The sequence below is a fragment of the Erpetoichthys calabaricus genome, chromosome 15 (assembly GCF_900747795.2).
Source record: "Erpetoichthys calabaricus chromosome 15, fErpCal1.3, whole genome shotgun sequence".
NCBI classification, from domain to species: Eukaryota; Metazoa; Chordata; class Cladistia; order Polypteriformes; family Polypteridae; genus Erpetoichthys; species Erpetoichthys calabaricus.
This window is the reverse complement of record NC_041408.2, coordinates 3,472,335-3,485,620: the sequence shown is the minus strand read 5'-3', so window position 1 is coordinate 3,485,620 and position 13,286 is coordinate 3,472,335. Positions and strand designations below refer to the sequence as shown.

The following is a 13,286-nucleotide window of genomic DNA, read 5'->3' as shown; positions in this document are numbered from 1 at the left end:
GTCAGTTAATACCAACCAGTTATCACTTGAATGCCAGAGCCTATCTGAGTATTGAGCCCACCATGTTCATCCCTTCATGGTCGCAATTTACCCATCTTCTAATGGCTACTTGCAGAATGTCTCATATTGGTTTCATGAACATGACAAGGAGTTCATTGTTCCTTACTGGCCATCCCAGTCATCGGATCTGAATCCAGTTGAACTCCTTTGGGATGTGGCAGAACGGGAGATTCACGTCCTCAATGTACAGAAACTGCCCAGTGCCATCATGACAACACAGACCAAAAACTCCTTGTGGAATCCATGCCACAAAGAAGTAAGGCTGTTTTGAAAGCAAAAGGGAGGCCTTGTTCAGTATTACGGTCGTGCTCCAAATAATTTGCTCAGCGAGTGTATATTTAGAATAAAGCAAGGATGACTGCAAAGACCTTTTGAACAGAGAGGAGTTAGGATTTGATGTTCATAGCTGGAATCAACACATTCAGTGCCAATATGGATGGTGTGCTGCGCTACGACTCTACTATCATGAAGCCATATTCACTTTCCAATGCTGAGGCTGTACATAGTGTGACAATATTTAATATATTGCCTTCATGTGCTCCTTAAGCTCCTCTAAAGCTCTCACAATGTCTTATTATGTTGTTTAAATTCAGCTGCTAGGTGTTCGTTCTTTTAAGCTTTGCATTTATTTGTCCTCGGTATAATGAACGTTTTGTATATTTCACATACAATTGTTCAGTTGTAAGGTGCCTCATACGGCAGTTTCGACTTTCAATGTCAACGTCAGGTGACCAGTTCACGTTGTCCTCACTGTCGCTTGACTCAACTAACGGCTTAGTTTCAGTTTCTTGTAGAACTGGCTTAAAAGCGTTCTGTTTACATGCCATTATGTGTTTTAGTTGAAGATGAGTTACCTTAGACTGCCACATAGAAATATTCTTCATTTTTGCAGCATAATGTTATTTTACATGCCGTCCTGTTTGTATGGTCAGAACACACTACACAATGAAAAAACCTTTAAAACAAAATAGCATGAAAGAATCTTGGCCCTCTGTCTGTCCACCCATCCTTTTTTTTAACAGTTACCAAAGAGCTGTTAGGCACAAGGCTGGAGTCGACTCTTGATGGCTCAAGGGTCCCCCCACACACAGATATGAGTACTGGATTAGTTTACAATGCCGGATTAACATGACATGCACATCTTTGAAAAGAAGATAGAAACCATGTCAGCAGGGCATAAATTACAAGAACACGGGGGGAATGTCAGCAAGTGGGCCGAGGGCAGAATTCAGGTCTCTGGAGCTTCGTGATGGGAACACAAGCAATAAAATACTGAAGCAAAGATTGTGTCTTATAATTAACTGTTTGTCTTTTATGCAATATGCATGAGAAAATGTGGCAACTGGGTAATTTAATATTTCAGAAAGCTAACAGGAAAATGATTTGCTTTTATCAGGTACTTTGTTGCCACGTTTGCCTTCAGAACCAGGAATGACTCTACTTACCATCAAAATTGAGAAGATTGGACTGAAAGATGCCGGACAGTGTATTGATCCTTACGTAACTGTCAGCATAAAGGGTATGGTTGTTTACCCCTAATTTTATTACACAAAGCTTGTCTCGTTAGTAATGGCTAGAAGTTCCACTTGTTCATTAATAATTCACGTTGGAACACGTTTGTCAATGCTGTGTGCTCTTTGATGCACCCGTTAACAAAGGGTGTGGCTGAAGCGCCTGGCCTCTGTTATTTGGGTGGGGGGGGGGGGGGGGTATCCACATACTTGTGGCCAAATCGTTTTATCTTTTTTATGTCAGGTATGCATTATCTTCAGCAAACCTGAGAAAAATTGATCAGAGGGCTAGTATGTTAACTTCCATTTGTATTATAAGCCATGATCTTCCTTAAAACTCTCCGTTACTTTTTTTTTTTTTCTGCCGATTTATTCTTTTCACTACCTGCATTTATTTGAACAGCCTTTGGCAACTTCTTAAAAGCTTGAGCAATTGACTCTATATTATATTGTGATACGTAGCTTTAAGTAAACACACACTTAATCCGTTTCTAGTGCGCTGTATGATGTGTTTGTATAAATTTGCATAGATGCACATGCAATCATATATTTTATTAGCATATAACTAAACCAGATTGCCCCACGCCTGACTAAAGTTTGAATTGCCTTTTATCAGGTGTGCTGAAATTTCCAAACAATGGAGCTCGAGCACTAACACTCTCCTAGTTGACTTCTAATCTTTTATTTTTTGACTCTCCGCACTTTCTTGCTGGACTATGGCCCTGCCAAATGAGCCTTCCCTGTAATTGATCTCCCGACTCCAAGTTCGGTGAGCTGCTGAGAGGAAGCTGCCATTAAAACTCACCCAGGAGTTCATTCAAGGTTAATGAAGGCTCCATTAAGGTCCACAATCTGGACTCTGTAAAGCTCTCTCTCGAGTAGGCCCACACATTCTTGCCAAAGTTTCGCCCTGGGGACTAAAAGTTCTCTCTCTCTCTCTCTTCACCCCTGCATCCTATCATATTATTAAAGGGACAGCCGTGGTTGGTGACACAAGCGCCATTCAAAAAATGAAACAGGAGGCCCCCCTTCTGCCACCCGGCCTACTGTACACACTCCCCTGCTATGATATTCCTCATATTCCAATGACTTCTGTGGTGGTCCATAAATTTGCACAAAACAAAGGGAGCTAATGCCTGCTTATTCACTTTTCTATTCAAGGGTTTCCTTAATCACACCATTGTGATGTCTGCAGTCATCTCAGGCTGTTTGGCACATTATTCAGCTGATTGGCATTTCTAACATAATAATTGGGTCCATTTCTTACTGTTGTCCACCCCTTTCAGTCATGTAAAAAAATGAGGTACACTCAATGAACTGTGTTTTTTCTTTACCTTAGGTGGGCATATCCAGATTTGATGCTCATTTTAAACAGTATCTATACATAAAGGTGATGTAATATAACAAAACATCATGCCCCATTTACATTTTCTATTCCCAATGTATAAACTAAACAAACATAAATGCAAATATTTCCTGTGGAAAAGGGAAGTCAACCATACATTTATCGCTCCAATTAGAATCGGGTGTAGATGACAAGAACATCGGTAGAGAGGATCTTGCCTGTGCCCCCGTAACCTCAGACATGTAGTTTGTTTTGCTCTTTGTAGTTGCAGTGTGTGTTATCACCATGTCGAGGTTGAAAGAGTTCACAAATGCCTTCAGAAGGAAGGTTACAGTTGCCTTGGGGTCTGGGAAGGGATTTAAAAAAAAAATCCCCAAACATTTCAAGTGTCTGGCAGATCATCAACAAGTGGAGAAAATTTCAAATAATTAACCAACAGCCCAGGAAGTTCAGCCCAAGAGCAGAATGCAAAATGCTGAAAGCAGTCTCTACAAGGCCCAGCATTTCAATATAGGACATCCAGGTAGCTCTTTCCACTATTGACATCCAGGTTTGAGTCTACCATTGGAAAGGAGCTGCACCAATGAGAGCTGTATGCTGGGAAGAAACAGAAAGAACATCAGGACAAGTCTAAAGTTTGTCCGTGAACACCTAGGCCAAGATCAGGACTACCGGAACAATGTGCTCTGGCTAGACAAGGCAAAGACAAAAAGAGAGTTTGCTGGTCATGGTACCAGAAAAACATGTTTGGTGAAGACCAAAGACAACATTTGACCAGAAGAACCCATATATGGTGGTGGAAATGTTCTGGTTTAGGGCTTCTTTGCTGCATCAGGGCCTGGGCAACTTACCATCACAGTATCCACTATTAATTCTTCATTGTACCAGAGGATGTTTGAGGATAATGTGTGACCCTCTTTCAGAAGATTGAAGCTTAACTGAAAGTGGACCTTGAAACTTGACAATGACACTAAGCATCTCAGTATATCCATCGATGAAAAAAGGAAGGAAAAAAACTTTCTGGAATGGCCAAGTGAGAACCCAGATCTGAATTCCACCAAGATACTGTGGGAGGATTTGAAAAGGGCACTGGACTTGCAAGACACCCCTCCAACATCACACAGCTGGAACAATTCTATGTGGAAGAGTCCATCTCAAGAGTCTGCTTCTAATAAACTTACTTTAGGGTCCAGCCATTAGAGCCAAGGGTGGACTCCGTTTTTCCACAAATAAAAAAAAAAAAAAGCAGATGCGTCAATTTTGGGTTTTTTTGAGTTTTGCAAAGTCAAAGTTTCATTTTATTGCCTTACAATTACATTTCCTTCAAAGGTTAAATCTTGTCACGTCACCCTTTGTTTAAAAAAAAAAAAAGGAAAAACCGCACACATTTCATGGGTTGTACTTACTTTTTCACAACTGCACAATATCCATCCATCCATTTTCTAACCCGCTATATTCCTAACTACAGGGTCACGGGGGTCTGCAGGAGCCAATCCTGGGCAGGGTGCCAACCCACCGCAGGACACACACAAACACACCCACACACCAAGCACACACTAGGGCCAATTTAGAATCGCCAGTCCACCTAACCTGCATGTCTTTGGACTGTGGGAGGAAACCGGAGTGCCCAGAGGAAACCCACGCAGACACAGGGAAAACATGCAAACTCCACGCAGGGAGGACACGGGAAGCGAACCCAGGTCCCCAGATCTCCCAACTGCGAGGCAGCAGCGCTACCCACTGTGCCGCCCCTGCACAATATCAAGCCTGCTTAATCCAATTTAGGGATGTAGAAAGATACGAGAAGGATTTCTCAAGTCAACAGTGCAGGGATGGTCCTAAGCACTTGGCGTGATTTCCCTTTGGAAATGGAATAACCCTTAGTAATTAGATCAGTGTTTCCCTGCCTTACTGGTGTTACAGCCCAGTTTTTCACACTGCCCATGTGTTCACGACCCAACAGCTAGGGATGAAGGGGGGTGGAAAGGTCGCCCTTGGTGAATCAAAAGTGATTGCCAATGCAGGTGGGGGGCGTTGGGGGTCTTATTCGATCACTAAGCACAATCGTCAGAGTGAGGATTGGGGAGGTCATCCAGGATCTGTTGCCACTGTGAATCGAGTGCGAGCGTCAAAGTGGTGAATTGAGTTTTGTCCAGAGTTAGCCGTGGCCCACCAGTAGGGAAATGCCGTTTTCGATCTTTCCTATAAATAACAAAGATGTTGTTCCCCAACAGATCTAAATGGAATTGATTTAAACCCAGTTCAGGATACACCAGTGGCTTCAAGGAAAGAAGACACCTACATCCATTTTAACGTGGAAGTAGAAATTCAGAAACATCTTGAGAAACTACCGAAAGGTCTGTACCGGGTCCTCCTTATAAAGAGGCATACTTTTACTGTAGCCATGTTGCTGAGCTGTTGCAATTCTGATATGGATGCATATTGCTCAGGTTTAATGTTGGATTTTCTGTTTTTCAGGGGCAGCTATCTTCTTTGAGTTTAAACACTATAAACCCAAGAAACGATTTACGAGTACAAAATGTTTTGCTTTCATGGAAATGGATGAGATCAAATCTGGACCGATTGTTATAGAACTGTGAGTATGAGTAGTAGTCAGCGCTGACCAGAGGTCTGGTAATCGACAGATGTCATGTCTGAAGTTTACATGGAGATATAAACGATGCATTTTGACTGATAAGATTTTTTGTTTTGCATGGCTGTAAGCAAATGAGTGGGGTTTGTGTAGCTGCATGGAGCTCTGGTCTCTATTTTATATACAAGGAAGAAGAGATTGTGTCTTAACAAATGTCCGTACTGTAGATCAACAATTAACAGACAAAGAGTGCCGGGCTCAGTTTTAGACTACTTTGGGTCTTTATGTACTCATTATGTAATTCGTAGTCAAGAATTGAATTTTATCTGTCACGGCACTCTGTGACCTGCACTTACTGAAGAGCACTAAACAAGAATAAACTGAACTGCACATTTCCGTTTAGGGAAAAGAAGGTTTGTTACCTCAAATTATGACAGAAGTTGGATTGAAGAAATGTTGCCAGTTTTTCAATGAAAACGCAGTAGTGTTTTTCTGAAGGTTTTGTTGGAATTGAGTAATCTGGCTGCTACCGTTTCTAACAAGCTTTTATTGTCATTGTTTCACAGCTATAAGAAGCCAACAGATTTCAAAAGGAAGAAGCTACATTTACTGACAAAGAAACCACTTTATCTTCACCTTCATCAGACATTGCACAAAGACTAACCTTGGATCTTGGCTGTAACACGTATGAACAAACCAACTGACACCTCCCCGCCACAGTAGCTGTATGTAGCAGAGACCGCCGGGAGACTGATTTTTTTTTTTTCCACATTCTTCACATCATGAAAATGAAATTTCCTACAATGACCACCTGCCATCAGTTCTGTTGTCCTCATGCAGTTTCTTGCTGGATTGAGAAATTTATCTGTTTATGGGATGCTAAATAATGTTTTTAAATTAAAGGCCCGCATTGGAGTGCAGATGTGTGGTTTTGAAAAAGTCCTGTGGGAAAACCGATTATATCAAGTCTGGTGGACTCCATAGCTCAGAAGTAGACGGATGAGCATCCTTGTGACACACCAGCATCAAATACCTGTCAGTACCATGTGAGCGGAGACGCATGAGCGTGCTGTACGGCCTGTGGACGAGGGAGCGTCTGAGTGAGCTCACTGAAGATCTGGGTAAACCACTGTCGCCTAAACCTTTGAGAAATGCCTGCCCTAAACATATACATATATATACATATATATATATATATATATATATACATATATATATATATATATATATATATATATATATATATATATATATATATAACACTTTTATATTAAATGCAACTTTTGTTTGTGATTTTTTTTTTTTTTTTTCATTGGTTTTGGCTGACATTGTGTGGATTCTTCCTGGTACTGTTTATTTGGATACAGCTGGCTGTAAAAGTCTACATGTTCATTCTAAAAATATTTCATTTTTTTTATATCTAATGGTTTTGTGGAGGACAGGTGTTTTCATAAATATTCCTGAATACTGTGATTAAAAATAATACAGAAAATTAAAGTCACATGAAACAGGATCAAAGCCATGGTCATCACAAAGGAGATTTCTATTTAATCTTTGCAATGTGTTCAGTAACAGTGTAACGTACAGTGTTAATTTATTTGCTTCTGTTAATTTTTTCGATTATCTCTTCTGCAAAAATGCTTTTAGTATTTGCCAAAATCTTGAGTTTTAATAAATAATTTCCCAATGAAGTACACACATGCACATGTAGAAGACTATGTATATGACACATTGTGCTTTCTGGCAACCATGCCCGTGGAAGACGTGAAGTCTATCTGTCTAAAATGGTAATCTGTCACAATTTCACTTGCCAACTGTGTGACATGTTCTGGAAAATCAACAATTTTAAGTAGCAGCAACGTGGTAGGCAGAAAAGTTTCTTGTAAATTAAAGGATGGTCCCCATAAACCCATCTACTGAGAAGTCCCCCAGGACAGGCTCTGTCCACATTCATAAGGTAAGGTGTCAGCAGGGCCCAGCCAGTCCCATGGGGGTTTTGTTTTGCCTTTCTGCCAGTTTTCTTGCCCTCCATTTTTCCCCTGATGTGCCATTTCTTAATGACATTTCAGACTACGGAAAGTGTGAGCTGGATATCTTTTGATACCTTTTTGTAGCCTTCCCTTGGTTTGTTGGCATTAGTTAAGGTTGCTTTTCTCAGATAAGGTCCTGTTACATTACACGATGTTCCAGAAAACTTGGGCCATAGACTTCATTTGCATAACCTTGAGAGTTGGAGGTGGTTACATTGCACTTCTGTGACCAGCACTTGTCTGATTCAGTCCATCCAAATCTTCACCTGGCCCTAACCAACTCAAAATTATTTCAGCAGCACTCTCAGTCAGGTGTTATGGTAGCGTGGCTAGATGGAAGCCTCTATTGCATAAAAGGCAGATGACGGCCCAATTGGAATAAAAGATTCTCTGTTCTAACGAGACAAACATGAATCTACTTGGGCTTTTTGACTGGCAAAGACCAAGCACTGTGCATCACCTACCTAATATCATCCCCTATGGAGACTCAAGATGGCAGCATTATACTATGGGGGTGCTTCTCAGTGACAAGAACGGTAAGACTTTTCAGAATTGAGGGAAGAATAAATGGCAGCCAAATACTGAGAGGTCCACTAAGACCTGAAGAAAACCAGCTCCAGAGTGCATGCCACCTCAGACTGGGGCCAGGGTTCATTGGCACAAAGCACACTGCCAAGACAACAAAGGACTGGCTATGGGGCAAGTCTGACTGTCCTTGAGTGGCCCTGCCAAAACCCTGACTTATACCCAATTGAATATATGTGGAGAGACCTGAACATGACAATTTACAGACACTTCATATTCAAACTAACAAAGCCTGAAAGGATCTGCCAGGAAGAGCAGGAAGTCAACTGCCCTAATCCACGCTTGTAAAGACTTACCGTATATACTCGCAGATAAGTTCTCCCGTAGATAAGTGATGACTTGATTTTACAGTATAATGTCTGGCATTTTATAAATGTCGCTCGTACAAGTCAAATGCGGAAAACTCATGCTACTGGTCCAAGAGATTATGATATGCTAATGCCCACCTGAGAGAGTAACCACGGAGCACACAACCTTTTTTTTTCTATGTATTGTGGCTACGTGACCACACGGTAATACCCAAACTATTCCAAAGAAATGTTTTCACCAATTTATGTTTTTTTGTATCTCACACCCTCATGCACGTTTATCGTAAGAAGCATCCCTTATCTACAATGGAGCGTTTGATCAGAAAAAAATATAAAGCTGGCTTTAAATTGAAAGAAATTGGTAACTGCACTGCTGCAACAAAATTCGAATGCGTCTGAGAAACTGATGTGAGATTGGAGGAGGCAAGACGATGTAAAAAAAAAAAATTCAAAATTAAATGTTGCATTTTTGAATGGGCGTACAAGTTGGGGTCTGATTTTATGATCGATTTTTCGGGTTTCAAGACCCAACTTATATGTGAGTATATACGGTACCAAAGACGACTTGAAGCTGTAATTGCTGCCAAAGGGGTTTGTGACAAAGTACTGAATTAAGGGTCTGAATACTTCTACGAAAGATAATTTAGATTTTTACTCAATGTGCAAGCATTTCTGAAAACAAGTTTTCACTTTGTCAAAGGTAATTGAGGGCAGATGTATGGGCAAAAATGATAAATGTATCACATTTCAATTTAAATCTACAAACGCAAAAAAGTGTGCAAAAGGTGAAGGAGACTGAATTCCTTCTGAACCCACAGTAAATTTATAAATTAATCCAGCCAAATGTTCACTTTACATTCAATTCACGTGTCTGTTACAGTACAAGAAACGGAACTAGATGAGGAGTTTGTCCCTTTTTTAAAAAAATATTAAGAATTGCAGCAAAGACCAGCAGCCTGGCAGTTACTTTAGAAGTTTGTCGTCACTGACCTTCCGACCGCCACACCATCTAGTCTTTTCTCCTCTTGTAAATCCTCCTCTTCCGTTCCTTGGTCCTGCTGTCGTGGAAAGTCAGTTAAACAAATCCAACATTTTCTCTTAGCCCAATATGAATAGGCAACTCCAGTACTTCTTTAAAAAAAAAAAAAAAAGTAATCCGAAATGTATTAGTGACATAAAACTGCTGCTTATAAAACAGCTACTGATAAGCGTTACGAATATTTACAAAATATTGACAGGTTATACAAAAATAGCTTTAATCCTGTACAGCAGATCATTGGTTAATCCCTTTACCATAAATGGGCACTCACACATTTCAATGCAGCAGTAAACGAAAACAAAGACCGACTGCCTTGTTTTTTCACAGCTATTTTGCAATTTTACCCTTACAATGAATTGCTTTAGAAATTAAAATAATTATTCTACTTGCATGCTAAAAAACGTAAGCCAGTTAGTTCTACTGTACCATAGTCGGGAAGGGAGAGTAATAGGAAGGTCTCACTGGTTATGCCTTTTTGTCAATCATTTAAAACACTGGTATACTGAACAATTTTTATTAATACATTTTTTAGCAAATAGTAAAATATCTTCTTTTCTGGCAATTGCTTATGTACATTTTCCTCCAAAGCCTACATAAAAGATCAGAATAATTTTAAAACCTGAACTCCTGATAAAAACACCAGACATTCCTTCGAAAATGTGCACCGAGTGAAGTACACCTGCCAGTATACTTAAAAAATTAAGTTTGTATTTCCACAGGAAATTTAAACCTCTAAAGCATTAAAAGAGTACTTGATATCAGAGTTGGCCTCCAAATCTAAGAAACAAGTCCAAATAAATGTATCTATTGCACAGTCAAAGGCTGCAGAGTGACAAACAAATGTACGTTTATCATTTGGGGAGATGTGTCGACCCAAAATGCTGCCTGCCAAAACAAACTAAAGGATTTGTGGTTTGAGTTAACTCTGAAAACTAAAAGGCCAGGTGGTTTACTTTTCAAAGAAGAAAAAAAAATAAAGTCCAAAAGATATTTAGTGCAATTTATTGCCAGTTCGATTACGCTGAAGAGTCTTTAGGCTCCATTTGTTGAACTATTGCTGTCGGGCCTGGAATGCCATGCAACTGTGGCAGAGGACCAGGCTGGAAGTCTCTTGGGCCCACTTGTGCTGGTGCAGGAATATAAGGAGGTGCCATGCCTTTCGGGGGGAATGGCAAGTCTCTGGCTGCATAGGTTGGCGTAAACCCAGAAGGATGCTCTTTCAAACTTGGAACAAAATCACGTGGGCCAAAGGGTGGAAGAGGAGGAGCAGGTGGTGGTGGCAGCGGCCCAGGTGGATAATCTCGGAGTAGTGGAGGTGGGACACGGACTGTATTAGATATGAGCAGAAAGGAGGAGAAGAGGAAAAAAAAAAAAAAGATTTTAAGGCAAATTCAATGCAGGTTTCTTATAAGCATTAATTTTCTAAAGCTTTTTATAGTAACAAAATCCCAAACACCCCTACTTTAATGTGGTAACTACAATTCTGACAAGGGCCCCTGCATAGGAGTTCACTCAGAGTTATGGTTCCCCCTCACAGCTGCTACCTCCAGAGTTGTGTCAGCTTTACCACTGTGCCCATTCAAGTTCTCATTTAACTCAACTGGATAAGGTACTGCCCGCTGACCTCGAAGCACCCAGTCTGTAGCCAAATGATTCACATAAGGACATGAAACAAACAGGGGTAGGACCACAAAATTGGGATTTCTCACCAGGTGACATTTAGGGGCTTGTCTGAGATCACTCAAAGGAGAGAATAAAAAATTACTGATTGTGAAATTAGTTGGAACAAAAACCTGCAGCCACACAGGACTGAGTGTAATAACCACTGTTCTAACCATTTTATAAAATGCGGATGTCTCACTCTCTTTGTGGCAGTGACTATCTGTTTAAGGAGTTTAAATTCCGCATCAAGTACTTCACAGTACCTAATGAAATCAGGTAATTAACACGTGCTAAGCATTCTTGATTCAACAAATACAGTTCAGCCCACAAGTATCAGGATAGTGACAACGTTCAAAATTTTGGCTCTGTATGCCACCACAATGGATTTGAATTTAAGCAACGAAGAAGCGACTGAAGTGATTTAACACTGTACTTATTCATTCCGTCTCCTACCAACTTACCATTGTGTGGCAGTGCTGGTCCATATGGATTGGGACCAAATGGTCCTTTGGTTGGAGGCAGTGAACCAAAACGAGCCCCAGGTACAGGAGGAACTCCATTTGGAGGTCCAATCAACATCTGGGGGATAGGGCCATTTAAATGAGGAAAAGGTCCAGTAGGCGGTGGAGGTGCATATCCTCTTACTGGCAGTCCCATACCACTTGATGGAGAACTAATTGGAGTACCGGGAAATGAGGGTGGTCCTTGACCTTTACTATTTACCTGCTTTGAGTAAAACAAAAAGAGGTGTCAAAAATCAAACAGATGTCTACGGTTGACTCACTGATTTCCCTTCATGCTCTGTTAGTTGTGACGTAACTTGCCCAGCACTGAACCAAACATGCTTTAAGGTCAATTAAAATTCATCTGTCAGTGTGGGTCATGTATACCATGCAAACTGCACACTGGAAGACAACCCCTTCCCTCTATACTCACTACCTGAAGCTCATCAGAAGGGGAAGAAGATAAATCTTGTGAGTCAACAGAAGATGACTGCTTTTGTGCAAAGGGAGATTGAAACATAAAATAAGTGAAAGATAGAAGGTGGAAACAAAAAATAAGGAGAGAATACTAGATACTATTCTTAACTTACTGATCCCTCCTGGGGGGCATTAGGCGAGGAAGTCCTTGGGCCACTTGCATTCAAAGGGTGGGTGGAGACACCAGCATCTAGTGAACATGAAGGAGAAATGATACACATTTTTATAAGCTGAATAAAAACAGTCATGCTAGTTGGCAAAACCATGATGAAGATTAATACCTGCTCTAGATGGAAATTCTGCACTACCAGGGTACCTTCCTATATTTTCAGAAGGTGGCCTTCTTACAAAAGATTGGTTTTCAAGCAGTACTACAAACAGAGAGAAGGAGTCAGAATTCTGCATTTTTAAAGTGATCCTATTCATAACCATTATCAACACTCTCCCTTCATGTATGTAAAGCTGAGCAAAAACCAGCAGCATTTCAAGCTATCAAAGCCTATGAATTTCCTTTGGTCATTCTGTAATTCATTAAGCATTGTAAAAAATAAAAAATGAAAACATCATTGAATTGGAGGTCTGCTGCATTTTTTGCAAATAGTACAATCACAAAATGACATGTTCTGCTGCACTTCTACTACTCTTGAGACACACCTCAATGTCCCACAGAACTTCCCTCACGTTCATTGCTGCCTGCTCACCAGCTGGTGAAAAAGTGTGGCAAGGAACTCAAAAGGCAAATGCATTGCCATGTCCAGTGGTTGCCAGTGTCAACAACTTTCTCCTTTAGATTGGAGAGCAGTTCTTTAACACTAACATTAACAGAGTCTATGAAAAAAACTCGTAGATCCGACCCACCTTAAAACCGTTCTCACCTCTCTTTTGTCTTCTAAATGTGCTGATTAAGACAAGCAGCAAAAAGCCGGCTATTCCATCCCCCACCATCGCAAAACGTTCACTAAGTTTTCCCAGCTCATGCCTTGTTTGATTATCTGGGAGTGACTGAACTGGAGTTTTAGAGTGGAAATAATAGATCGTTATTTGGAATACACGCATTTCATGTGTGTTCCGTTTCTACAGTAACCTGTGTAAACACATTGTTAAAACATTTTTTATATTTTAGTAATAAATGTTACAAAATGTAGGCATAAACTATAGATGTGTGTATATAAT

General features: G+C 40.5%; 2 protein-coding genes across 28 annotated transcripts in view; one reads left to right on the top strand and one right to left on the bottom strand.

Moving 5' to 3' along the window:
* The window catches only part of aida (axin interactor, dorsalization associated), a 30,436-nt gene extending 24,078 nt beyond the window's left edge, over positions 1-6,358 (top strand). For both annotated transcript variants that reach the window (XM_028820942.2, XM_028820941.2), the window contains 4 exons: positions 1,457-1,579; positions 5,151-5,273; positions 5,395-5,512; positions 6,076-6,358. In XM_028820942.2, coding sequence (XP_028676775.1) covers positions 1,457-1,579; positions 5,151-5,273; positions 5,395-5,512; positions 6,076-6,172 — 461 coding nt within the window. In that variant the 3' untranslated portion in view covers positions 6,173-6,358. The remainder of the gene's footprint in view (positions 1-1,456; positions 1,580-5,150; positions 5,274-5,394; positions 5,513-6,075) is intronic.
* A 3,613-nt stretch (positions 6,359-9,971) lies between these two features.
* mia3 (MIA SH3 domain ER export factor 3) overlaps positions 9,972-13,286 on the bottom strand; it is a 66,095-nt gene continuing 62,780 nt past the window's right edge. For 17 of the 26 annotated variants that reach the window (XM_051919423.1, XM_051919438.1, XM_051919433.1 and 14 more), the window contains 5 exons: positions 12,395-12,484; positions 12,227-12,303; positions 12,070-12,129; positions 11,595-11,859; positions 9,972-10,798 (listed from right to left, as the gene is read on the bottom strand). In XM_051919423.1, the coding sequence (XP_051775383.1) occupies positions 10,488-10,798; positions 11,595-11,859; positions 12,070-12,129; positions 12,227-12,303; positions 12,395-12,484 (803 nt within the window). In that variant the 3' untranslated portion in view covers positions 9,972-10,487. The remainder of the gene's footprint in view (positions 10,799-11,594; positions 11,860-12,069; positions 12,130-12,226; positions 12,304-12,394; positions 12,485-13,286) is intronic. The other 9 variants (XM_051919425.1, XM_051919424.1, XM_051919428.1 and 6 more) reach the window with 9 other exon arrangements.